This window comes from Dromiciops gliroides, chromosome 1 (assembly GCF_019393635.1).
Source record: "Dromiciops gliroides isolate mDroGli1 chromosome 1, mDroGli1.pri, whole genome shotgun sequence".
Taxonomy (NCBI): domain Eukaryota; kingdom Metazoa; phylum Chordata; class Mammalia; order Microbiotheria; family Microbiotheriidae; genus Dromiciops; species Dromiciops gliroides.
In genome coordinates this window covers 20,057,600-20,081,947 of record NC_057861.1, presented here as the reverse complement: position 1 = coordinate 20,081,947, position 24,348 = coordinate 20,057,600, and the positions used below count along the sequence as shown (strand labels likewise).

Sequence of the window (24,348 nt, the reverse complement as noted above, 5' to 3'; positions counted from 1 at the left end):
AGGGCTTGAAATTACAAAGCTGTGTAATATATCTATCAACAAATTTGTAGTAAGCGGTTTCTCAGTGCCAGGCATTTTTGCTAAATACAAAGGCTGCAAAGAAAATTGTAACAGCCCCTGCCCTCAGGGAGCTCACAGTTTAGTTGGGGAAATGGGTTATATTATATAGAAATAATGAACTTTAGTTGACAGCCTGTGCTGAATGCCAAATGACAAGCACATATAATAAATGCCACAGCAGTTCCTAGTAGGAAGTGATGTCCCAGGAGATTCTCGAAATATTCCTTTTTGGTGGGGAAAGACACCAGAGTAGAATTTCTGCACCTGATTCAAGTGATTTATTGTCCTGCTGAGTGCTGAGTTCACACCTGCCATTCAAATCTCTACTCAGCTGGAGGGGGAATCCTATGGAACAGTAGGTTAAGGTGGGGGGCGCGGAGAAAAGCTTCTTCTGCCCCCAAAATGCAGCCTTTCCAAAGACTGATTTATATGAATTACTGAATTCAAATCTTCCTGGAGAGAAGAGGAAAGAAACTTCTCCCCGTTCGTAGTAGAAGGAGCAGGCAGGGGGGTGAGGGTGGGGGAGGAGAAGCTAAAACGCACCAGCTGCCGACTACGTTGCAATAAGGAGACATACGTCCATTTAAATAACTTGCAACGTCTACTGGACAGATGTAACTCTGAGTCTCTCTGCAGGCAGGAGCCCGAGATGCAGCAGATGGCGAGAAACGGAGTTTGAGAAGTAGCGCCCATAAAAGCGCCCCTCCCAGGCTGGAGGAAATCTTGAGCTCAGGAGAAGGGGGCGCCCCTCTCCAGGCCCCAAGGCTCTACCTACACAGACCGAGGTTAGGATTAGGGACTTGGAGCTGGCCAAGGTCCCTCCCCTTCTACCTCCCCCCCCCCCAAAAAAAGGCTGGGAATAAAGTAGGAACAATATGACTTCTGAGTAGGGTGGGGGAAGGGAGAGAGCAGTTCTGGCCAGTGCGGTGAGTGAAGGGAGGGGGAAAGGAGGGAGAGGCCGAGGGAATTGGGGGTGGGGACCAAGGAAAAGCAGAGGACTAGGATCAGAGGTCTGCCAGGGGAACTGCACGGGGCCTGGCGGTCCCCGAAACTCGACTGCGGTTCTTTGGGGTCAGGACTTTCACTCCACCGCTAGCTTCTGGTGACTGGCGCCCGCCCCGCCCCTGTTCCCCTCCCCCGATCTGCGGGCTTTTGTTATGCAGATGGAGGCGGGAGGCAGAGAGGGCTGAGAGGGAAAGGGGGGGGGGGGAAGGCGGGGAGGAGAGACAAGGAGGGAGGGAGGGGGAAAAAGTCGCCCGTACGACCAGCCCCCTCTTCCCACGTCACATCTTGCCTGAGACAAAACAGAAGCGGCGCTCGCACACACGGCACGCACACACAGACGGCCCCAGAGCCCGTGCTCCTGTCGCTGCTCCCCGAAAGCCAGTCTTTCCATCCCCGCCCGAGGGGAGAGGGAAGAGCCGGGAAAGGAGAAGGTGGAAAAGAGGAAAGCTCAACTAGAAAGACACACAGTCCTCTCTCTACCTCTCTCTCAGCTCCCTGGGAAGCCAAAGCTGCTACACACACACACACACACACACACACACACACACACACACACACACACACACACACACACACACACACACCACAGAGACACACATACACACACCCCTCGATCTTTCTACCCCTGGATATATCTGAGGCTGAGCGAGGCGCCGGGAAGGGCCGGGACCGTGGCTGCTGGGCAGCAGAGCCTCCCCGGAGCGCCCCCATTTGGAACGTACATTTCAGCACTTTGGACAGCGCCCGAGGCTCCGGGGGCCTCCGGGCGGGACCATGGCGAGCGTTCAGCAGGGCGAGAAGCAGCTCTTCGAGAAGTTCTGGCAAGGGACCTTCAAAGCCGTGGCCACCCCCCGGCCCGAGAGCATCATCGTCGCCAGTATCACCGCCCGCAAACCTCTCCCAAGGTAATGCCCCCGCCGGCGCGGTGGCTCCGGAGACTGGGGCAGGGGCTGGGGAAGATATAGGGATATGCTCCCTTCTCCTAGGCAGTTCTCTGTGTCTCCCTGGGGAGCACCGGAGCTAATTGGTTATAGGAGCCTGCAAAGGCACGGGTAATCCTTGTGAGGAATTATACTAGCGTTATCGTGTTCTTAAATATCAATATCACTTCCTCCAGACCGACGAACGGTGTCGTGAAAGTCCAGGAAAGAAATCTCTCGCATGGCTCCGAGAAACTTTTCCTCCCCCTCTGTTCAGAATGTTTTGGCTAAAGGGGTGGGGAGATGAGGGGAGAAGAAAGCTTTGATGGGTGGCGATGGAAGGGACATGGGGAGAGAATGGAGAGCAAGTGATGGGAAGACCGGAGTGTCTTGCTAAGTGTTTTATAGTCAACTCAGAAACAGCTGAGCCCTGGGCTATTTGACAAAAAACAAAACAAAACAAAACAAAACAAAAACCCATATGCTAGTCTGTGAATGTACTGAAATAGTATGCTGGCCCTTCGTCCCCGCTGGTCGACTCTCTTCTCAGGCGTTCAACCTAGGTCTGATAGCTGCCTGAAGTAGATTGCTGGTACTGGTATGTGTTGGAGTTGCTCTCCATAGCGCTACCTTCGAGAGTTTCATCTGATTTGCCCTCAGTGAACAAACCCAGTTCTGAACTAAGAAAGGGGTGACTCCCTGGAGGAGGAGGGACCAAATTTTTTTTTAAAAAAAAGGTGTTGAGAAAATAGGAGGAGGAAATAACAGGAGAAAGGGAGAGAGTTGAGGAGCCTAGGTGAAGGGGAAATGTGAAAATCAGGTTCCTGGACGGGTGTAAAATTCAAAGTCTGAGAAATTTATCTCATAAACTGATAGGTCAGTCCAGCAAGGTTTGAGCAAAATGAATAGGAGGAGTCACCCAGGATCAGGTCAAAGAAAGCAAATCTGCTAGTGTTGGATGAGTGGCAGGAGGTAGAGAGAGAGGTAGAAGAGTACTTTCCATTTGAATTGATGAATTCTGGCAGGTTTCATTAGTGAGCAGATTGAAAACATGTCTCAGAAAGTGGCTCAGACATACACCCTGTTCTGGTGTAACCAAACCTAAACTTTCATTGCAGGGAGGGAGGTGCCACATAGATAGGAACCAACCTGGCACCAACTAAGTTTCCCATTTTATGCTTTTACAAATCTCCTATAAACCTACAGAGAAGTAGGTGCCCTAAGAGATGGGCAGAATCAAAATGCAATGGACCAGCTGGGCGTATCGCCCTGAAAGCTTTGTCATCAGCAGAGCCGGCATTTTCGGGATGCACACAGGGAGGAGGCTTCCACAGGCACAGGCAGGAGAATTGGAAACAATTGCCCAAAACCTTATCAAAAGCAAATGCTCCCCAGCTTAAAATGAGAAGCTTTGTGGAAGGGTTTTTGACGTCAGGGTTTTCATCTGCCCAGGCTGCTGCCATTAACCCCACTGTTGGAGAACACAAAATGATGGCAAAGGAAGTGCAGCTTTCAGCCAAAGAAAATGCCCTTGTAGAATGGACTATGTATAATTACATGGCAAATTGGCACTGTGGAAATTACTCCTGAGCCTCCTTCTTGCTATCAGGAAGCCAAGGAGAGGGAGACAGTTTCCTGGAGATGTTTTAATTCCAAATAGAATGTCTAATTTCAGCTTTGCTCTGCCCTCTCATTCTTTGCCCATGAGAGTGGTACTTTCATGCTGTTTTGATAGCCCGGCCCCCAGTCTTTGCAGCTAGCTCAGAAGGTTTCCAAATCCTCACTTCTTTTGCATCTTTGACTCAACCCCAGGTTTATTCTGCCAGAGAATTCCATGTTAATCCCTGGACCACTCTGGGTCATTGGAGGTCTTGCAGGCCTTTGGACCCAGTGGCTGAGGTTAAGATCCGAGGCCACATCCCCTGATTAATCTCTCTCCAGGATTATATTCTTCAAAGCTTCTGAGATGGGCATGATTTGTCTTTCTCTCATTCTCACATATGTTTGCCCTTTATTGCTTTTTGCTCTAGCCTGGGGTGAAAGGGATTGAGAGGAGAGCATTTGTATTAATGCCAAGAAGAGAAAGAGTACTGGGGAATAACTGATTTTGAGATGACCATCTCTGCTTTTCACTCTCCAATGCTTACAAAACCCCAATCATCTCCATTCCCAAACCAGGCAGTGGCAAGCAGACATCTACATGCTGTGGTCAATTTCCATCACCTTTCTATAGCAGATGGTAAGACCTCTAGCATCAGGAGGGAATTATCCTTTCTAGATGGAATAGAAGAGCAGGGAAAAGGATAAAATCATGGTTCTAAGCTATGATCCCAGTTGTTTCCCATTGAAGCAATTTGGGGTCTCAGTCTCATAAGGGAGATGGCTAAGGTTTGTGAGCTGAGCACAGACCAAAGGCAGCATACTTCTGTGAAAATATGAGTCCACTGGAGGGCTGGGGACAGAGATCTATGAATAGCTAATCTAAGGACCATACTTATAATCTTTGTTTTTAGATGCCAACCATCCTCCACATTATCTAGCTGACTTTTTTTTAATGTCTCCCTAGATAACCTAGTGCCCTCATTTACTTTCTCAGAAGTCTCCATGCCTGAAATGCACTCCTGTTTCACTTTCAGAACCATTATCTAGAATACTTCACTTCAGATTCCTAGAACCTAGCATAGCACCTTTCACATAGTAGGCATGTAATATGTACTTGTTAAATCAAATTGAATAGAATGGGATGGAATTAAATGTTCCTTCAAGTCTCAGTCCTAGATGCCACCTCTTCTATGAATCCTTTTTTGATTATCTGGGCAGAAAGTGCTTACTCTGTCCTCAAATTTCCTGAGAAATCCTTATCTGTGTTCTTCTTTTACTGCTATCATGCCCTATTGTGTGGTCTGCTTACCTCTGTACATTGCCTATCACACCAAGTAGAGCCCTTGGTTTGGTGCTAAGTAAATCAATAATAGAGAACATCCATCGGTCCATGTGCAAATGCATAGGCATTTGCGTATAGACGCACATGAAATATAAAAATCCTATAATCAACCCCATATCCTACGCCATTATCTAAAAAGACATACCAATTGTAATATATTTAAAATGCATCAAACAACAGGCAAAGGTCATATTTAAATGTTGGAGCAAATAGCTTGGTGTCAGTCATTTGAGAAATTTTTCCCAACTCTGGTTCTCTAAAGAGCACCCAAATATATACCTTTTCCTCTCCCCACTTAATGCAGACAATGAATATTATCAAGTCAAAACTTCCCCAATACACAAGTTTAGGATGAACACAAAGAGTGGAGAAATAATGATCTGAAAGCAATATTCCCCTTCCTGCTCTGTAAATACTTTTGATTTTTAGTCTGGGCTATGGCAAAGCTGGCAAAAAAAAAATTACCTAGATTTACTCATGAAACTATTTGACATTTATCAAGCTTTCAGGGGGTTGGGTACATTTCTTAAAAATTTAAGTAGGTTGTAAACTTCTTGTTTCCTGAGTTGTAAGGGACAAAGTATTTATCACTTTTCATCTCTTCCCCTAGACTGTAAGCTCCTTGAGGACGTGGGGATATTTTATTTTTGTCTCAAATAATGCCTGGTACATAGTTGGTGCTTAATAAATACTGATAACCAATCTTGTTTTTCCACTGAAGCCATATAGCTATGAATCTTAGGATACTTTCATCTTTGAAGAATCAAAGACATGGGTAATCCAAAGGGCAATGCAGAAATTCATGTGTGTGTGTCAACTTGATACAGCATTTTTTTCATTGATGACCCATAGATAGAGAATGGTATTAGGGATGTTATAGAGAAAATGTATTCCTCAAAAGAGGGGTGGGGCAGCTGTGAAGCTAGATCAAAAGATAATGGTGAGAATTCTTTATTGTTATCCATTAAGTAGAAAGACACCTAGATGAAATAGTAGATCCTCTAAGGACCATGAACAAGAGTCACCCACAGTGAGAAGTCATGGGTAGGTTATAAAATGTATTGATAGGAGGAATACCCATTGATGATCAACTGGTAAATAAATTCCTTGAGAACAGAAATTCATTCATATAATTTTGCGGTCTATCCAAAAAAAGTCACTATTCTATATCACTCTGAAGAAGACCATTAGGAATTAGCAAAAGATCTGAATATGAGGCTTTTTAATAATGCAAATATATTTCTTTCTAGTACATGCAGTAACTCAGTGGCTCCTTGGGAAAATAGATTAACATTTATTTGAAATTAGCATACCAATTTTTAGTAAATGAGGGATTCCAATGTGCTTGAGAGTTGTTCTCTTAAGTGGAGAAACATTCCTTTATAAATTCTGCCCCTTTTCCCCCTCCTGTTATTAATTTTCTTAGCAAATAATTTTTTGGAGGTAGACTTCAGCTGAATACCTGTTTGAATTCTCTTAAATTCTAAATTATCTTTCACTCTAAATCCTAATTCATATGTTTATATTTATATTATACATAAAAAGGATGATTAGATCATTAGGCAGAAAACAATTCTTTCAAACGCCATTAATGCCAGATTGTGCCTTCATGCCAACACATTAGTTAGCACATTTTTGCTTAATACATTCTCAGGGGCAAAATCAAGGTCTACTTGGCTAAGGTTTCCTGACTGCTAGCCTGTGGTTAAGACCCAACCTGCCCTGGGTAATGGATATCCCTGGCCCTGAAGACTGATGGGTGGTTGTTGTTTTTTTTCCCCTTGGGTCATGGGATTGGTATAATTTGTGTCAAATATCTCTCTTTCTAAAAGGTGACTCTATTAGATAAAAAGAAGGAAAAATCGGGCAGCTAGGTGGCGAAGTAGATAGAGCACCGGCCCTGAATTCAGGAGGACCTGAGTTCAAATCTGACCTCAGACCCTTGACACTTACTAGCTGTGTGACCCTGGGCAAGTCACTTAATCCCAATTGCCTCACCAAAAAAAAAAAAAAGAAGGAAAAATCAGTGTATGGTTATTTAAGATTTCTTATTGCCCTTGAGTATCTGGGAATTAGGGGCATGGTAAATGTTGAGGGAAAATCCTATGGATATGAAAGAAAGAACAAAAGAAGGAAGGAAAGAAAGGAAGGAGGGAGGGAGGAAGGAAAATAGAAAGGAAGGTAGGGATAGAGTAAGGGAGGAAGGAAAGGAGGGAGGGAGAAAGGGTTGGAGTAAGGGATAAAAGGTAGGAAGATGGACACAAATAGGAACCAAATGAACTCTCTACCCAAACCTTCCCACATATTTGACATTTTGATGAATGCAAATGAAAAAATTTCAAAATTCTGCAAATAAATTTAACTTCTCCCACTGTCAGAATGTAGGACTAATCTCAGAGATCTTGAAATATAGACAAATTCATCTCTCTAGGATGATTTAAGTCATCACTTGAATGAGGACAGGAAGAGAGAACCCAGACCAGATGACCCCTCTTGGGCCTATAACTCTAGATGAGCTTTATTCTCTTTACTCCTGAATGCCCCCCCCCAACAAAATCCCAAACCCAAACAATCCCACAATCCCCAAACCCAGCCTTTCTTTTCCCAGGAAAATGGGAGTTGAAGTTGTGAGTTTTATAGTCTTGGTTGCCAGCAGGGAATAAATGTTGAAATAATTATGAATCATGAGCGACTAGAATTTTCTTTTCCAGCACTAAAGTATTAACTGTAGCTTCAAAAATATCTCTAGATCTGTTTCCTCCATTGGTTAGAAAAACCAAATGATCTCTCAATTCCCTTCTCATTAGAAAGTTCTGTCCTATCCTATCCTATTCCAAATAGCCCATTCTATTCCTTAATATTCTATTCTATTAATATTATGTAACATTCTAGCCTAGCCTAGTATAGTCTACAGTATTAGGGAGTCATTCAGGTATACTGTAAAGAGCTCTATTTTGGAGTCAGAGAATATGAGTTCAAATTTTAGCTCTGTCACTTACTCACTCCGTAACCTTGGACCTGTGGGTTTCCACATGTATAAAATTAGGGGATTGAATGAGATGATCTCAGAGGTCCCTTTCTACTCTGATAGTCTATTAACCTAATGGGACAGAAAATATGTTCCTCTCTTGATGGCCCAAAGAGATGAAATCACTTGGCCATGGTCACATAGCTGCTGACTGGAAAACAGAGGGCAACACTGTCCTCTGGAGTCAAAGGTCCTGAATTCAAATCCTACTTTTGATGCTTACTACATTGTGATCTTAGGCAGGTTAATTCACCTCTCTGGAACCCAACTTTCTTATCTGAAGAATTATGAGGGAGGACTAGATGGCTTCAGAGATTGCTACCTGCTTTCCATCTATAATTCTGTGAATATGGTCGGGGGGGGGGGTAAAGCAAAATGCATGGATTAGCGAGTCATAGTTTCATATATAATCCTCCTTTTCTGTTCTGCTGTTTATATGGAAAGGTTCTCCTTTGCATTCATTGAATTCTGCATTTTTAAAGTTTTAAAGAAAAAAATTTAGAAAGACAAAAACCTTGAGGAAAATATAAATTTTAATAAAAGATGAAAAGGCACCCATAGAATGGCCAAGCAGGACCCTGAACTCAGGTCTTCTTGAGTTCAAGTCTAGTAGTACTCATGTCTCCAATCATCATCATCATCATCTTCTTCTTCTTCTTCTTCTTCTTCTGGGCAATGAGGGTTAAGTGACTTACCCAGGGTCACACAGTTAATAAGTGTCAAGTGTCTGAGGTCGGATTTGAACTCAGGTCATCCTGAATCCAGGGCTGGTGCTTTATCCACTGCACCATCTAGCTGCCTCTTCTTCTTCTTCATTGCCATCATCATCACAATAATAATAGCTAACACTTCTATAGAGCCTATTATGTTCCAGAAACTATACTAACCACTTTATAGATATCAATCAACTCATTTGATCTTCATAACAATCCCGGAAGTAGGTGCTATTTTTATCTTCATTTTACAGATGAGTAAACTGAGGCAAACCAAAGTTAGCAACCTGCCCTGAGTCACACAACTAGTAAATGTCTGAGACTAGGTTTGAACTCATCTTCCTGACTCCAGACCCACTCTATCTACCCTGATTCCTGATGGAATTGGAGGTGTGAAAAAAAATAAAAAGATTTTTTAAAAAAAGGAATTCGAGGTGTGAGCCCTGCCCTGGCTGCAGCAGAAACTTATAGGATAGAGCTGACCCACTTAGGAACAACCTAAGAGAAGCTAATGTTTAAAAAAAATGACCCTGAGCAGGTGCTGAATTTAGCTCTGCCCAAGGAATCACAGAAACACAGAATGTCAGGGCTGGAAGGCACTTCAGAGGCCAGCCCTTCCAATCCCCACCTAACCAGGAATCCCCCTCTGCAACAGTTCTGACAAGTAGTCATCCAGCCTTTGCTGAGGAGTTCCAGTGATGGAGTTTCTAAGGCAGCCCCTCCCAGGTTGGAATGGTTCTAATTCTTTGAAAGGTTTTCCTGACATTGAACTGAATTCTGCCTCTGCAATTTCTAACTATTGCTGCTTGTTCTGCCCACTGGGGCCAAGCTGAACAAGTATAATTCTGCTTGCACAAGACAACCTTTCAAATACTTGAAGATGGATACCATGTTCCCCACAAATGTTCTCTTCTTCAGGCCAAAAATCCCTGGCTCCTTCAACCAATCGTTACATGGCAAGATCTTGAGTCCCTTCATCATTCTGTTTGCCTCCTCTGAAACCTTTCAAGGGTTAACATATCATTCAGTCAACATCTATTTATGAAGTGTTATGTGCTGGGCACTGGAGATCCACAAATAAAAAGTAAAAGTTCCTCCCCTCAAAGAGCTTGTAATCTGACCAGATGAAGGGATGTCTATATACAGAGGGATGTATTCTATATGTTAGTATGTATTCATATATGTTTTTATCTGTATATGTATGTGTTTGTATTTGAATATGTGTTATATATGTTTGTGTATATATATTATAATGTTATATATAAGTATATGGTTTGTTATTATTATACATAATTATATAACATAATAGGCAGTTAGGTGGTACAGTGAATGGATCTCTGGGCTTGGAGTCAAGAAGATTCATCTTCCTGAGTTCAAATCTGGCCTCAGACACGTATGAGCTGGGTGACCCTGGGCAAGTCACCTCAGTTGCTCCTTGCCTCAGTTTCATCATCATAAAATGAACTGGAGAAGGAAAGAAGGAAATGGCAAACCACTCCAGTGGTTTCATATACCGACACACATGTATGTCTGTCTGTATGTGTGTATGTATATATACATACATACACATATATATGTATCTATGTATATGTATGTATATATGCATATGTATATATATGAAATACAAGATGAATGTAAAAATGTACATTTTTATGCTGACAAAGGGGATTCATGGGACTTGAAGACAATGATGAACTTAATCACTATTAGGAGCTAACAATCTAACCAGGGGAGACAACATGTAGCTACAAAGGTAATTATAAAATATGTGCAAAATAAACACAAGGCAAATGGAGAAATGAGCATCAAAATGAAACTGTTCCTCATCGTGACAGCAAGGCCACAGGACTCTTGGAACACAATGTTCAAAGATTGGTTGTTGTTGTTCAGTCATTTTCAGCCATGTCCAATTCTTTGTGACATCATTTGGGGTTTTCTTGGCAAAGATACTGGAGTGGTTTGCCATTTCCTCTCTAGGTCATTTTATAGATGAAAAAAAACCAACTGAGGCAAACAGGGTGAAGTGACTTGCCCAGGATCATAAATATAATAAGTGTCTGAGGCCAGATTGGAACCCAGGTCTCCCTGACTCCAGAACCAATGCTCTATTTACTATGCCACCTAGCTGCTCTTCAAAGACTAGAGTTTTCCACAAATTGTGGAAAAGGAAAGCCCACTCAGTTAGCTGGGAGTGACTCCTTGACTGCCAAATTTAGTCTAGTGGATCTAATAGTCTTTGTCTTTCTGCTGAGAGGTGAAGAATTGAAAATCTTTGAACTTCCAAAACATTGCCCCCTGTAGAATGTGAAAGTGAAATTTCTTGGCAGATAATAGTGATGTCGGAGTTCTGGCTAATGATTTTCTTTTGACTTCAAATTAGAGAATTGCTATTACTTTGAAAGAAGCATGGAGGGGCAGCTAGGTGGCACAGTGGATAGAGTACTGGCCTTGGATTCAGGAGGACCTGAGTTCAGATCCAGCCTCAGACACTTGATACTTACTAGCTGTGTGACCCTGGGCAAGTCACTTAATCCCAATTGCCTCACCAAAGAAAGAAAGAAAGAAAGAAAGAAAGAAAGAAAGAAAGAAAGAAAGAAAGAAAGAAAGAAAGAAAGAAAGAAAGAAAGAAAGAAAGAAAGAAAGAAAGAAGCATGGAAAAGCATGGGTTAGTCATGTTTCCTCTCTGGATCTCAGCTTCCCTCATTTGTAAAATAAGGGAATTGTACTAGATGTTATCTGGGATCCCTTCTGTCTCTAAATCCATGATTCCAAGAACATATCCCAATAGATTACTGTAATATGCTTGGCTGGTAGGGACCTCATTGTTGTTATTATTAGTAGTAGTATTATACTTCTCTCTCTCTCTCTCTCTCTCTCTCTCTCTCTCTCTCTCTCTCTCTCTCTCTCTCTCTCTCTTTCTCTCTCTCTCCCTCCCTCCCTCCCTCCCTCCCTCCCTCCTTTCCTCCCTCCCTCCCTCCTTTATCCAGTGAAGTCTCCTTGTGTTATAGTTAATGCTTACCTATTTTTAAGCCAAGGGGCAAAGTAATGGTCTCTCAGGTCCCCATGGTTCCCCCTTCAGTACGTTTAGAGAGTTTTAATTAAATCAAAAGCTAAAAAAGCAATCATAATTTCTCTGAGCCCCCAGTTAGGAAAATTTCTAACATTCAGGTAGAAGTTTGGCTCTCAGGGGCAGCTAGGTGGTGCAGTGGATAGAGCACTGGCCCTGGGTTCAGGAGGACCTGAGTTCAAATCCAGCCTCAAGCATTTGACACTGGCTGTGTGACCCTAGGCAAGTCACTTAATCCCAATTGCCTCACCAAAAACAAAACAAAAATCCTCCATCTTTAGGACAGCTAGGTGGCACAGTGGATAGAGCACCAACCCTGGAATCAAGATGGCCTGAGTTCAAATGCAGCCTCAGACACTTGATACTTACTAGCTGTGTGACCCTGGGCAAGTCACTTAACCCCATTGCCCCACCAAAAAAAAAAGCAATGTCTATTATTAGGCAGGTACCATGATGAAGTTGGGGAAAAAACAGACATTCCTTTGGAACCTCCCTAAGTCTTTAAAAATGTAGGTACAATTGGTGTCATCAGCCCAGCACTTCTACTCTGAGATGTCTGTAAGTCCAATGGTTCTGTTCAATATCTCCCTTTTCTTCCATAGCTCAGTCCTAATTTCTCATTTCCTTTTCTTGATGACCCCTTGGATCCCAATTCTTTCTGACACAGCTCTAGGTGTCCCTATTCATTCCTCTTTGCTACTAGGCTCTTGACATTTTTCTGGTTCTGAACTGGATTCTGCTTTTATGTAAACTACTCAGGGTATGACCAAGCTATACCCCACCCCCCATCCCCATCTAATTGGAGAAAACTTCCTAGCCAACTAGTTCTGATCAAATGATTCAATCTAGAAGCATTCTTACTTAACAAAGGTAACTACTTTTAAGTGGGGTGACATTATCAATAATCAATGGACCCTCACCCTTATATAAGCATGAAAGTGTATGCAATATTCCTCACCCATAGCCCCCCAACTCTGCAGAGAGTGGAGGGAATTACATTTTTATTTACTCTTCTCTGGGGGAAAGCTTAAAGCCAAGGTTTAATTATACAGAATTTAGAAGTTTTGTTCTTGTATTTACATTGCTGTAGCCCATGTGAAAAATTTTTCTTCATTCTTTCCTTCTGTATCAGTTCAAGTAAATCTTCCAATAGTTCTCTTATTTCTTGGGGTTTTTTTGCTTTTGTTTTTGTTTTGTGAAGCAATTGGGGTTAAGTGACTTGCCCAGGGTCACACAGCTAATAAATGTTAAGTGTCTTAGACCGGATTTGAACTCAGGTACTCCTGACTCCAGGACTGGTGCTCTATCCACTGTGCCACCTAGCTGCCCCTCTCTTATTTCTTAATAGTGACTATTTCTAACTGCAGAGTGATGCTCTATTGTATTTGTGTCTTAAAATGTGTTCAGCCATTACCCAATCAATTGCCATCTACTTTGTGTCCAGTTCTTTGCTACCACAAAAAAACTGTTTCTATGAATATTTTCTTGTACTTGGGACCTTTCTTTCTGCTTTTAACTTCCTTGGAATATATGCCCAGCAGTGCGATATATGAGTCAAATTTTGGGTCGTTTTTCAATCATGCCTGACTCTTTGCAGCCCCATTTTGGGTTTGCGAAGTGGCTTGTCATTTCCTTCCCCAGCTCATTTTATAGATGAGGAATTGAGGCAAATAGGTTTAAGTGACTTGCCCAGGGTCACATATCTAGTAAGTGTCAAAGGCCAGATTTGAACTTAAGATGAGTCTTCTTGCCTCCCGGCCCAGTGCTCTGTCCACTGCACCACCTAGCTGCCCATATGGGTCAAAAAGTATGGATAAATTAGCCCCTCTCTCTCTTTTCATCATAATTGCAAATTGCTTTTGAGAATGATTAGATCAATTCATAGCTCCATCAACAGTAAATAGCAGCCTGTCTTTCCACAATCTCTCCAACATTAATTATCTCAATCTTTTGTCATCTTTGCCAATTTGTTGGGTATGAAGTTTAACCTCAGAGTTGTGATTTGTACTTCTCTATTATTCATGGCTTAGATCATTCTTTCCTATTATTAAAGAACAGCTCATTTTAGAGCACTTTTGGATTTTCAATAATACTTCTGTACAACCCCCTAGGATAGAGAAGCAACATGTCATGGTAGATGAGTAGCCTATTACAGAGGTAAGAAGACTTGGGTTCAAATCCTGTCTCTGATACAAATCAAGTGAATAATATTGGACCAATCATATAATCTCCCAGTGCCCCCAGGAACCTCTCAGACTGTAGGACACTTGCCAATTCCCATTGGTAAAGCATTGGGTTTCTTCACTGGGAGGTTCTTACCCTAATGAAATAATAGATCTATTATATTGTAAGCTCCCAGAGGGAAGAGACTATATTTCATATTTCTTTGTATGATAATCCCTAGTTGACAAATAGAGAAAATGAGCCTTTGAGTTAACTTAGGACAATAGTTTAAGAGTTGGGACTGTGCAATTCAGCTAATTCAACCCCATCATTTTTACAGAAGAGGAAACTGAGACTTTGTTGTCCTCTTAAACTTGCTAATGGTTAGAGAGTTTGTAAGGTACAGGGACTTCTTAGTATCTCTTGGATATGACACCACTCCTCTGGTTGGCATTTAAAGCCCTTCAAAGTCTTTTATTTTGTATATATTACATTTCACTCTGCTTCAGTTCATGTAGGTCTTTCCAGGTTTTGCTGATAGTATCCTGTTCATCATAACCTGTATATACTATCTTAAGCTTGACAGAGAATTTTCTTCATAAAAGCCCAGCAAAGTAGGTATCATACATTTTGCCATTATAATCAATCATCATAACTATTTCCCTCCATCCCACTCCCTTCCCATGACATTTACTCTATCTTCTTTTTACCTATTCTTCCTCAAAAGTAAGTCTGACTCCAAACTGTAGTTCCTGACTCATTTTATATTGCTCACTATATATCCCATCAAAACTGTAGGCTATTTTGGGGCAGCTCGGTGGTACACTGGCCTTGGAGTTCAAATATATCCTCAGATACTTCCTAGTTATATGACCCTGGATAAGTCGCTTGATCCCAATTGCTTTTTAAATTTTTTTTAAATAATAATAAACATTTTTATTTAAAATTTTGCTAATTTTATCCCTCATTCCCTCCCCTCCCTGAAGCAGTAAGCAATCAAATATAAGTTATACATTTGCAATTATGTAAAACATTGCCATATTAGTCATTTTGTATAAGAAAACTTGAATAAAAGAAAAAATGAAAGAAAGTGAAAAATAGCATGCTTCAATATGTGTTCCATCAATATCAGTTCTTTCTTTGGAAGTGGATAGTATGCTTTATCATTAGTCCTTTGGGATTGTCTTGGATAATTGTATTGCTGTGAATAGTTAAGCCATTCACAGTTCTTCATCAAACAATATTGCTGTCTCCATGCATAATGTTCTCTTGGTTCTGCTCACTTCACTCTACATCAGTTCATACAAGTCTTTTCCCCCAATTGACTTTGGGGCGGGGGGAGGCAATGAGGGTTAAGTGACTTGCCCAGGGTCACACAGCTAGTAAATGTCAAGTGTCTGAGGACAGATTTGAACTCAGGACCTCCTAAATCCAGGGCCAGTGCTTTATCCACTGCACCACCTAGCTGTCCCCTCCCCCAATTGCCTTAAAAAAAAACTTACCTATTGCTTTCCCCCATGAACAAGACCACAGCTCTGTACTTTTGTCCAGGTATATCCTCCCTTCTCACCTTGCCCTTTTGGAATTGCTAGCTCCTTTCAGGAATCAACCCTCATCACTTTCTACATGAAGTCTTCTTGTCCCCATCAAGTTCTTAGTGCCTTTCCTCCCCATGAATTAAGCTTGAATTTATTGAGCATTTTGTAATTATTTACCTGTGTGTCTGTTATAGAACTATAAAGCTTAGAGCTACAAAAGGACCTCAGAGACCCCGTAGCCCAACCTCCTAATTTTACAATGGAGAGGGTTCAGAGAGGTTGGGATCTGTTTTCCCTTTAGGAGACAATAAACTCTTTTTTATCTTTGTAGCCTCAGTGTCTAGCATACTGTCTGACGTATAACAGGAGACTAAGAAATTGCTCATTGGATTCAGTGTCACAGCAGAGATTTGAATTTATGTTTTCTGATTCCAAATCCAGAAATTCCTTCACTGTTCCACACAGGATACAGTATTTGAGTAAAATATTTGCCAATTTCCAAAGCACATTTCCACTGTAAACTAATAATATATTCCCTGAAGTTAGAAAATGAAGAAAAACATAATTGACAGTCATAGCTAGGATTTATATAGCCCTTTAAGGTTTGTGAAGTGCTTTGCAAATGTTATCTCCCTTTATTCTCACAATGACCCTGGGAGGCAGGTGCTACTATTATCCCTATTTTACAGATGGGGAAACTGAGACATACCAGGTTAAGTGACTTGTCCAGGGTCACATAACAAGTATGTATATGAGGTAGGATTTGAATTCAGATCTTCCTAATCGCAAGGGCAGCACTTTATCCCCTATACCACTATGACCTTCTATTATACCTTTCTTGCAAAGATCTCAAAATCCCTCCACCAAGGTTATTTTACTCATCTTTGCAATTACTATGGAGAGTGGGTGCAAGGCAAGTCATGGCATTATGGCAAGAACCCTGTATTTGGAAATAGAAGAACAAGGTTAGAACACAGGTTTCTCTGCTTGCCACTTGGGCAAACTGGGACCCTTTACTTCATCTGTAAAAAGAGGATGTTGGAACAGATGTAAGGATTCCTAACTTTTTCTGTGTCCCATATCCCTTTTTCAGGCTAGTGAAGCCTACAAATTTCTTCTCAGTATAATGATTTTAAATTAATGAAATACAATGCATAAAATTACAAAGGAAATCAATTTTTGGAAATAGTTATTAAAATACTTCACTACTGCCTCCCCCCAAAATGTTCCTGGACACCAGGTTAAGAACTGACATAGATAACCTCTAAGTTTTCTTCTAATCTTGAATTTATTGTCATTGCTCTGAACTTGGCAGGGTCTCATAACCAAAGGGTCACCTCCAAAGAAATTTAAAAGGTCTAACCTAGGGGTTAACACCTTGACTGGAACACACTTAATACTGGGTATGTCGAAGTGAAGAAAAATCCTGACCCAAGAGTTAAGAGAGAAGGCTTCTCATCGAGGCACTGCAACTGTCTTACCTCAAGAGACTCACCTAATCTCTTTGGGGTTTAGTTTCATCATCTGTAAAGTCTGATTCAAAGAAATACTTTCAAAAATCCCATGGGGATGTTGGGAGGATTCCCATGAGACAGCAAATAGGAGAGCAAGGAAGAAATGCAAGGGGTGATAATGAATATAAATAAGGAAGGCTATAGCTTATGCTGCATATTCATTCATTCATTCGTTCAATTAATCAATCATTCATTCATTCAAAGAGCATATATTAAGTGACTACTTTTGCTCAAAGACCTTTTTTTCTATGACCCAACACATAGAATGGTGGACTTGGAACTGGGAAAATGTGTCTTCAAATCCTGATTCAGGAATTTACTAGCCCGTGACCCTGGATCATCTTCATGAGTTAAAATCTGGTCTCAGACACCAGCTGTGTGACCCTGGGCAAGTCACTTAGCCTTGTTTGCCTCACTTTCCTCATCTGTAAAATGATCTGGAAATGGAAATCTCAAACCACCCCAGTATATTTGCCAAGAAATGGTGTCATAAACAATCAGACATGACTGAAAAGATTCAATAAGATAAAATCTCCCTTCAAGCTCTAAATCTCTGATGTTAGAATTCTAAGTCATTTGATATGTCTGTGCCTCATTTTCTTCACCTGTAAAATCAGGGGGGTGGAACTCATGGCTTCAATGCACCCTTCCACCTGTAAATTTATGATGCTATGATATTTGGTGTCCCGATTGCCTGAGGGAAATAAGCTTGAGAGCATGGCTTCTCCTTGAACCCTTCTCTCTCTTGCCACCTTCTCTGCTTCAGAAAGAAGGGTGGCCATATTCTCACTGCAGAATAGCTCTCCCACCTTCAAGGGAAAGTGCCCATGCTGGTCAGCTCCTCTGCACTCTACCCCCACTTCTTTGTGTCTGGAACTCAGAGATCTCCATCAAGGCTGACTTTGAACAGACAGCATCGGGAAGACCAGATGGAGAAGCCCGGTTTGTTATGGACAAGCATGAAATTGACAATCTCTCTGATTGCTATCAATCAGATTAGGAAATTGAAAAAGACACTGTTTAGACTTCCAAATAGCAGAGGCAAATCTTGTTTCCACGGAGAAGAGGTTTTAGTATAACTCATATTCATGCATGAAAGCTGAGACGTCCATCCCCTCCCTCCCCCTTCAGCTTAGCTGAGTTTCAGTTGAGCTAAACACACTTGCACACACACACAAACACACACACACACACACACACAAACACACACACACACACACACACACTACTTCTAATAAGTAGATCTTACTGAAGGATCCTGTACATGCCAGAGCCTGAGTACAGGAGCTGCTGTGAAATAAAACACAAAATTAAGATGTCACCTAGACAAAGCCCATCGAAGAACAGGAACAATGCTGAACCCTAAAATAGTCATTAAGTAATTCACATCTACATATGTCTTTTCAAAACAAATATTAAGAGGCTTTAGACTAAAATGCTCATCACGGGGAGACCTCCCTGCCAACTGTTTGATCCCCAGGGCTCACCTCCTAGTGGCTGCCTGATTCCCAAGGTTCACCTCCCAGTGACAGATTCCCTTAGGATTACTCAAAGGGATCCTTCTCCAACTTTTTTTTTAAATGTTAACTCAGGGGAATAAGTTATTGTTTTTCACTCAATGGTCAACACTCAGGAAGAAAGAAGGAACCCTTGTTGGGGTGTGGAACCTGAAGCAAGCTTGTGTGTCCAATCTAGAGTTCAGATAATCTTACAGTATTGAGAAGGAACAGTCTCTAAAGATCAAGATGACTCACCCATTTTAAACCACTCAATAAACTTCTATGGCTCCCTATTACCTTTAGGAGCAAATAAAAACAACTTCTGTTTGGCATTTCAATCTTTGCACAACCTGACCCCAATCTACCTTTCTAATCTTATTGCCTTTGGTCCCCTCATGAACTCTGATACATTCGATCCTTACTCTTGCTCATCTAAGGCTTCCTCTGTGCCTGGGTAGACTCTCCACCACCTCCACCAGCCTCCCACCTCTCAGAATCACCAGTTTCTTTCAAGAGGCAGCTCAAGTGCCACTTTTCCACGAATCCCTTCCGGATCCTCATGGCTGCTGGTACCTTGCCTCTCCCCTCTTGTACCTATTTTGCACCAATCTATATAGATACACATCTCCTCTGGTAGAATGTAAGGGTGGAAAGTGTTTTTCTTTTCATCTTTAGATACCAACTGCCTGGCACATAGTAGGTACTCATTGATTGAGGTCTAGAAGAGAAACATTAGAAGTGAAGTTGGGGCAGCTAGGTGGTGCAGTGAATAAAGAGAACCAGCACCGGATTCAAGATGACCTAAGTTCAAATCCGGCCTCAGATACTTGACACTTACTAGCTGTGTGACCCTGGTAAGTCATTTAACCCTCATTGCCCCACCAAAAGAAAAAAAAAGAAGTGAAGTCATTCCACCAAGGCCACACAGTAGGAACAAAGGTAGGATATGAACCAGGCTTTCCCCCCATACCACACTGCCCTTCAAAGCTTAGAGATAATTTAATTCAGAAGATCTTAACTTTTTCTGTGTGCTATGGACACCTGTAATAGTCTGGTGAAATATATTAACCCCTTCTCAGAATAATTTTAAATACATAAAACAAATCCCTAGGATTACAAAAGAAAAACAACTATTTTGAATACAATTTATCAAATTTTTTAAAAAACAAAACAAAACAAAAAACCAAGTTCTTGGACCCCAAGTTAAGAACTTCAGAACCTTCTCAGTCCAGAAAGAGTCGCTTGTTTAGGGGCACACAGAAATTCAGTGGCAGAGCAAAGTTTTGAGCCCAGGCCAAGTGCCAACCCAGGATGATGCTCTTTCCAGGATGTTCATACTGCTTGCTTCACCCTGCCCCCTCCCTTGCAAGGGAACTTGCAGACTCTACCCTGGGTCTGACATTACCCCTCTTGTCTACTTTATTCTTGTTTATCAATAGGTACAAGATGCATGTTGAGACACTGAGGCCTGACTTCTGGTGGTGGTGGTGGTGGAGGGGGAGATTCCTATATCATATATCACAAAAGGCAGGTGGCCTGGGCCCAGTGAACAAGAGAGTCCCTGTGGGGTGTCCATCTCTCTAATTGTGCCCAGCAGGTGATAAGTTTCTGCTGCTTCAAGAGTCAGGTTTCTACAGGGACTGCAGCCAACTAACATCTTTAATCAGACCAGCCGCCCACCGTCTTGGGCTTCTTGAGCCCCAGTTCCAGTTAGTGTGACTGGTCCTTGATCCCCAGAGAGCATAAAGGAGGCAGAAGAAGTAAGGATTGAAGGTGGTGGGAGGGGGGAAGTAGGGAGCCTGGGTGGGTTCAGGTCATATGTGGGGGCTGGGGCAGGGGGAGGGGTTGAGATTGGCAACATGCCCATGGTGGGATCTATGTTTTGCTGGGACTGAAGACCAACACTGAATAATACAAAGTTCAGTAGTATTCATCTGAAAGACCTTAATTCCTTTTAATGTGGAAATTGGCTGAAGTGGAAGTGGGATGGTTAATGGGAACAATCATGGGTGGATTCAAGGCTTGTGTAATGTCTTGACTTGCAAGTGAATTGGAATTAAGTGAGACAGGGCTGTGCAAAGTCATCAGCCTAACTCTCTCCTCCAGGGTCATATGAGTCCAATGGCAAGATACAGGTCAAGACAACTGGTGATAGCGTCCCAAGTCTTGGCCTATTTCACAATTCAATGAGACAGTGCTTAGCTTGGACTAATAGTACAGTGAGTGTTAGAGCCAAGGAGGGCCTTAGAATGGGTTCTGGTTGGGGTCAGCTAGGTAGCACAGTGGACAAAGAGCACCAGCCCTGGACTCAGGAAGACCTGAGTTTAAATCCAGCCTCAGATACTTGACACTAGCTGCGTGACCCTGGGCAAGTCACTTGACCCTCATTGCCCCACAAAAAAAAGAAGGAAGGAAGGAAGGAAGACAGAAAGAAAGACAGAAAGAAAGAAAGAAAGAAAGAAAGAAAGAAAGAAAGAAAGAAAGACAGAAAGAAAGAAAGAAAGAAAGAGAGAGAGAGAGAAAGGAAGGAAGGAAGGAAGGAAGGAAGGAAGGAAGGAAGGAAGGAAGGAAGGAAGGAAGGAAGGAAGGAAGGAAGGAAGGAAGGAAGGAAGGAAGGAAGGAAGGAAGAAAAAAGAATGGGTTCTGGGTATTCACTATAGTGAATGCCTATAATACCTGCTACCAGGGGAGGCTGAGGCTGGTGGATTGTTTGGAAGGGGAGATTTGATAGCCAGGAGGGCTAAAATCAACAGGGGGTCTGCACTGACTGTCTGGTTAGCCCCTAGTATGGGTGCTGGGGGTCTGCCTAGGGCAGAAGTAGAGAAAGTTCCAATGCTCATCAATGCTGAGACCTGAGTTTCTGCTACACTTTCAGCTTAGGCAAGATATGGAGCCCTGGTCTCAAAACAACACCGACACAGACAGACAGACAGATAGACACACACACACACACACACACACACACACACACACACAGCATTTAGAGAACAGAAAATGTCAGAGCTGGGGGGTGGGAAGTGACTTCCTCATGATCATGCTGTGAGATAGAGTAAAGGACAGGAATGGAAAGTAGATCTTCTAACTCCTCAGTGCAACCAGGACCTTAGTGCATGGCGAGAATTTACTAGGGCAAAGAAGAGAAGCACGTTCTTGCACTAAGCATGAAGCCCTCACGAATGAGGAGCAAGTCTCCAGCCCTCTTTCAATTCACTGGAAGATGCTGTCAGTACAGCAAGAGAATGAATAGAACTTCCTTCCCCCTCAGTCCCTAGCTTCTTCTGTCAGTGCCATGTGCTAGAATTCTAATCCCAAGGAAGAGAAAGGAGCAGCAGCAGGGTCCAAGAGAAGTGTCCTAGTATTCTACATAGTGTTCTTCATGGTAGGTGAAATAACTACAGGTTGAGTTGTTTTCTGTTCTCCCATGAGGAAGAAAGGTCTATGGATAGGTGGATGACTGCCTACCAGGGGATGTCAAGCACAGGCAACCACAAAGTATGGCACCTCCAGAGGGAATCTCATCTTCCTCTGTTGCCCTAGGGGACAGAGCAAGGGGAGATGGGCTTTAGCTACAGCTGGAACAATTTATATTAGGAAACATTTCCTTCAAAATGAAGCCATGCACAAAGGAACCAAAATAACCTGGAGATTTCATGTTCATCTGGTGTCTAGTGACTTATGGCCATCAAAAAGAAAATATCAGGGTTGGAAGAAGCCTGGGAACAGAGAATTTCAGGGCTGGGAGGGGCCTTAGAACAGGGGATGTCAGAACAACCTTAGAACATAGAATGAAAGAGCTAGAAAGGTGTTTAGAGATCAAGAGAAGAACCTTCATTTGAGAGAGAAGAAAATTGAGAGGGAGAGGGACTGCTACAAAGTGGTTCAGTAAGTAAATGGTAGAGAACTGCTGTCTTCCTTCCCAGTGAACATCATCAACTTGTTTCTCACTTATGGGCATCTTTCCCATGATTCCCCGCCTGAAAGTATGGGTATGCTGTCCCTAGAATTTTCAAGTTGGGAGAGACCTTAGAAGCCATTTATTTTGACTGCACCTGAATGAGAGAGAAAACACTCCAATAGGGTCATCCATCTGGCTTTTGTTTGAAAAATTCCATCAAGAAGGAGCTCACTACCCCCTAAAGCAACCCTGTTCACTTTGGGCGCCTCTAATTGTTGTAAATTTTTTCATGACATGCAACCTAAATATCTCTTTGCAACTTCCACCAATTGTTCCTTGTTCTGCCCTCTAAGGGCAAGAAGGAAAAAAAAGACTAGTTAACCTCTTCTACATGTCAGAACTTCAGATATTAGAAGACAGTTATCAGATGCCTGCTAAGTCTTCCCTTCTCTTGTTCAAACATTGTCATTTTCTCCAACCAATCCTTCCATGCCATGACATCAAAGCCCTTCGCTGTCCTGAGTTGCCCTCTAGCATATCATTGTCCTTTCCAAAACACAGCACTCAGACATGACAGCCATGGTCCAGATGGAGGTCCGACTGTGACTGGTGACAAAGGAACCTCCCACTCCTGGATACATCACAAAGACAGGGGTTGGAGCCTTGACATACTGTTTCCCAAAGGTTTCCAACCCCTATATTAATAGTATCATATACCAGGACTTGAGATATTTGAAATGAGCTCACCTTGGCTGCCCAGAGCAAGGTGCTTTTAAAAATAGAATCAGCAATGGAGAGTGTGTAGGAGTTAGGGGGAAGGGGAAGAAAAAAGGGCTGGGAGTGAGTGTCTTAACCACTCTGTCCTTAGGTAAAGTCCTTTGACCTCTTAGAGCCACAATTTCTCCATCTGTCAAATGGGGATAATCATCCTTTCCCTGCCTACCTCCTAGGGTTGTTCTGAGGATTAAGTGAGATCATGCAGAAGTGAGAAGTTCTATAGCAATGGAAAAGATTAGGAACAGCCTGCCTAGCCAGCCGCCATCCCAGCAACATATGGCTCCATTGCGCTGGAGCCCCATGGCCAGGGCGGTGCGGGGGAAGAGAAAATCACTCAGAGTGTCTGCATGTTGGTGTTGCCAGCATCCTTAAAGTGGGACCTGACAGTTTGAAACTGCATCAATACAGTCTTTCGGGTGGTGAGTCCTCCCAGCAGAGAGGGCAAGAGAAACAGGGCAAGTGTGTTTCCTTGAATAGGCCCTGTCAGGTCCTCTCCAAAAGCTCAGGACTCAAGAAAAGCTTGGGAATCATAGACTCTGAGAGGGAGAGAGTTGAAAGGGACCCAGATGCCAACTGGTCCCAATGACTGGGAATCTCACCTAAAATATTGTTGATAAGTGGTCCTTCCCCTCCCCAAGGCTGTCACTTTCCACTGTTACTGATGGCCCAGTTGAAAGGGGCGGGGCAGCTAGGTGGTGCAGTGGATAGAGCACCAGCCCTGGAGTCAGGAATACCTGAGTTCCAATCCAGCCTCAGACACTTAACACTTACTAGCTGTGTGACCCTGGGCAAGTCACTTAACCCCAATTGCCTCACCCCCCCCAAAAAAAAAGAGTGTTGGATTTGAAAGTATGATGGTTTTACACCCTGGACTGGATCTGAGCCATGACCTACCTGTGTGACCATGGCCAAGTCACTTCCCTGGGCCTCAATTCTTCATCTATAAAATAAGGGGATTGGACTAGATGGTGTCTGAGGTTCCTTATCCTTTTTTTTTAACTGACTGGGTCTCCCTGTCTCAACCAGGACGGCAGTGAATGGACTACTAACCAACCCAATTCTACTCTGATTAGCATGGAAGCTTTAATCTGCTGTTTCCAAAATGGCTTTTTACCTCTCTTTATGCAGCCTGGTCCCCCCCCCACACACACACACACAAACACACAGCCTACTCCCAGGGATTCACCATGTCAATGCCAAACTTTAATGGGGAATAGCCTGTCAG

At 42.7% G+C, this 24,348-nt stretch overlaps 1 protein-coding gene across 2 annotated transcripts in view; it reads left to right on the top strand.

Annotated features, from left to right (window-relative positions):
• The first annotated feature begins 1,360 nt into the window (after nucleotides 1-1,360).
• SRRM4 (serine/arginine repetitive matrix 4) overlaps nucleotides 1,361-24,348 on the top strand; it is a 226,366-nt gene continuing 203,378 nt past the window's right edge. For both annotated transcript variants that reach the window (XM_043979637.1, XM_043979636.1), the window contains exon 1: nucleotides 1,361-1,970. In XM_043979637.1, the coding sequence (XP_043835572.1) occupies nucleotides 1,840-1,970 (131 nt within the window). In that variant the 5' untranslated portion in view covers nucleotides 1,361-1,839. The remainder of the gene's footprint in view (nucleotides 1,971-24,348) is intronic.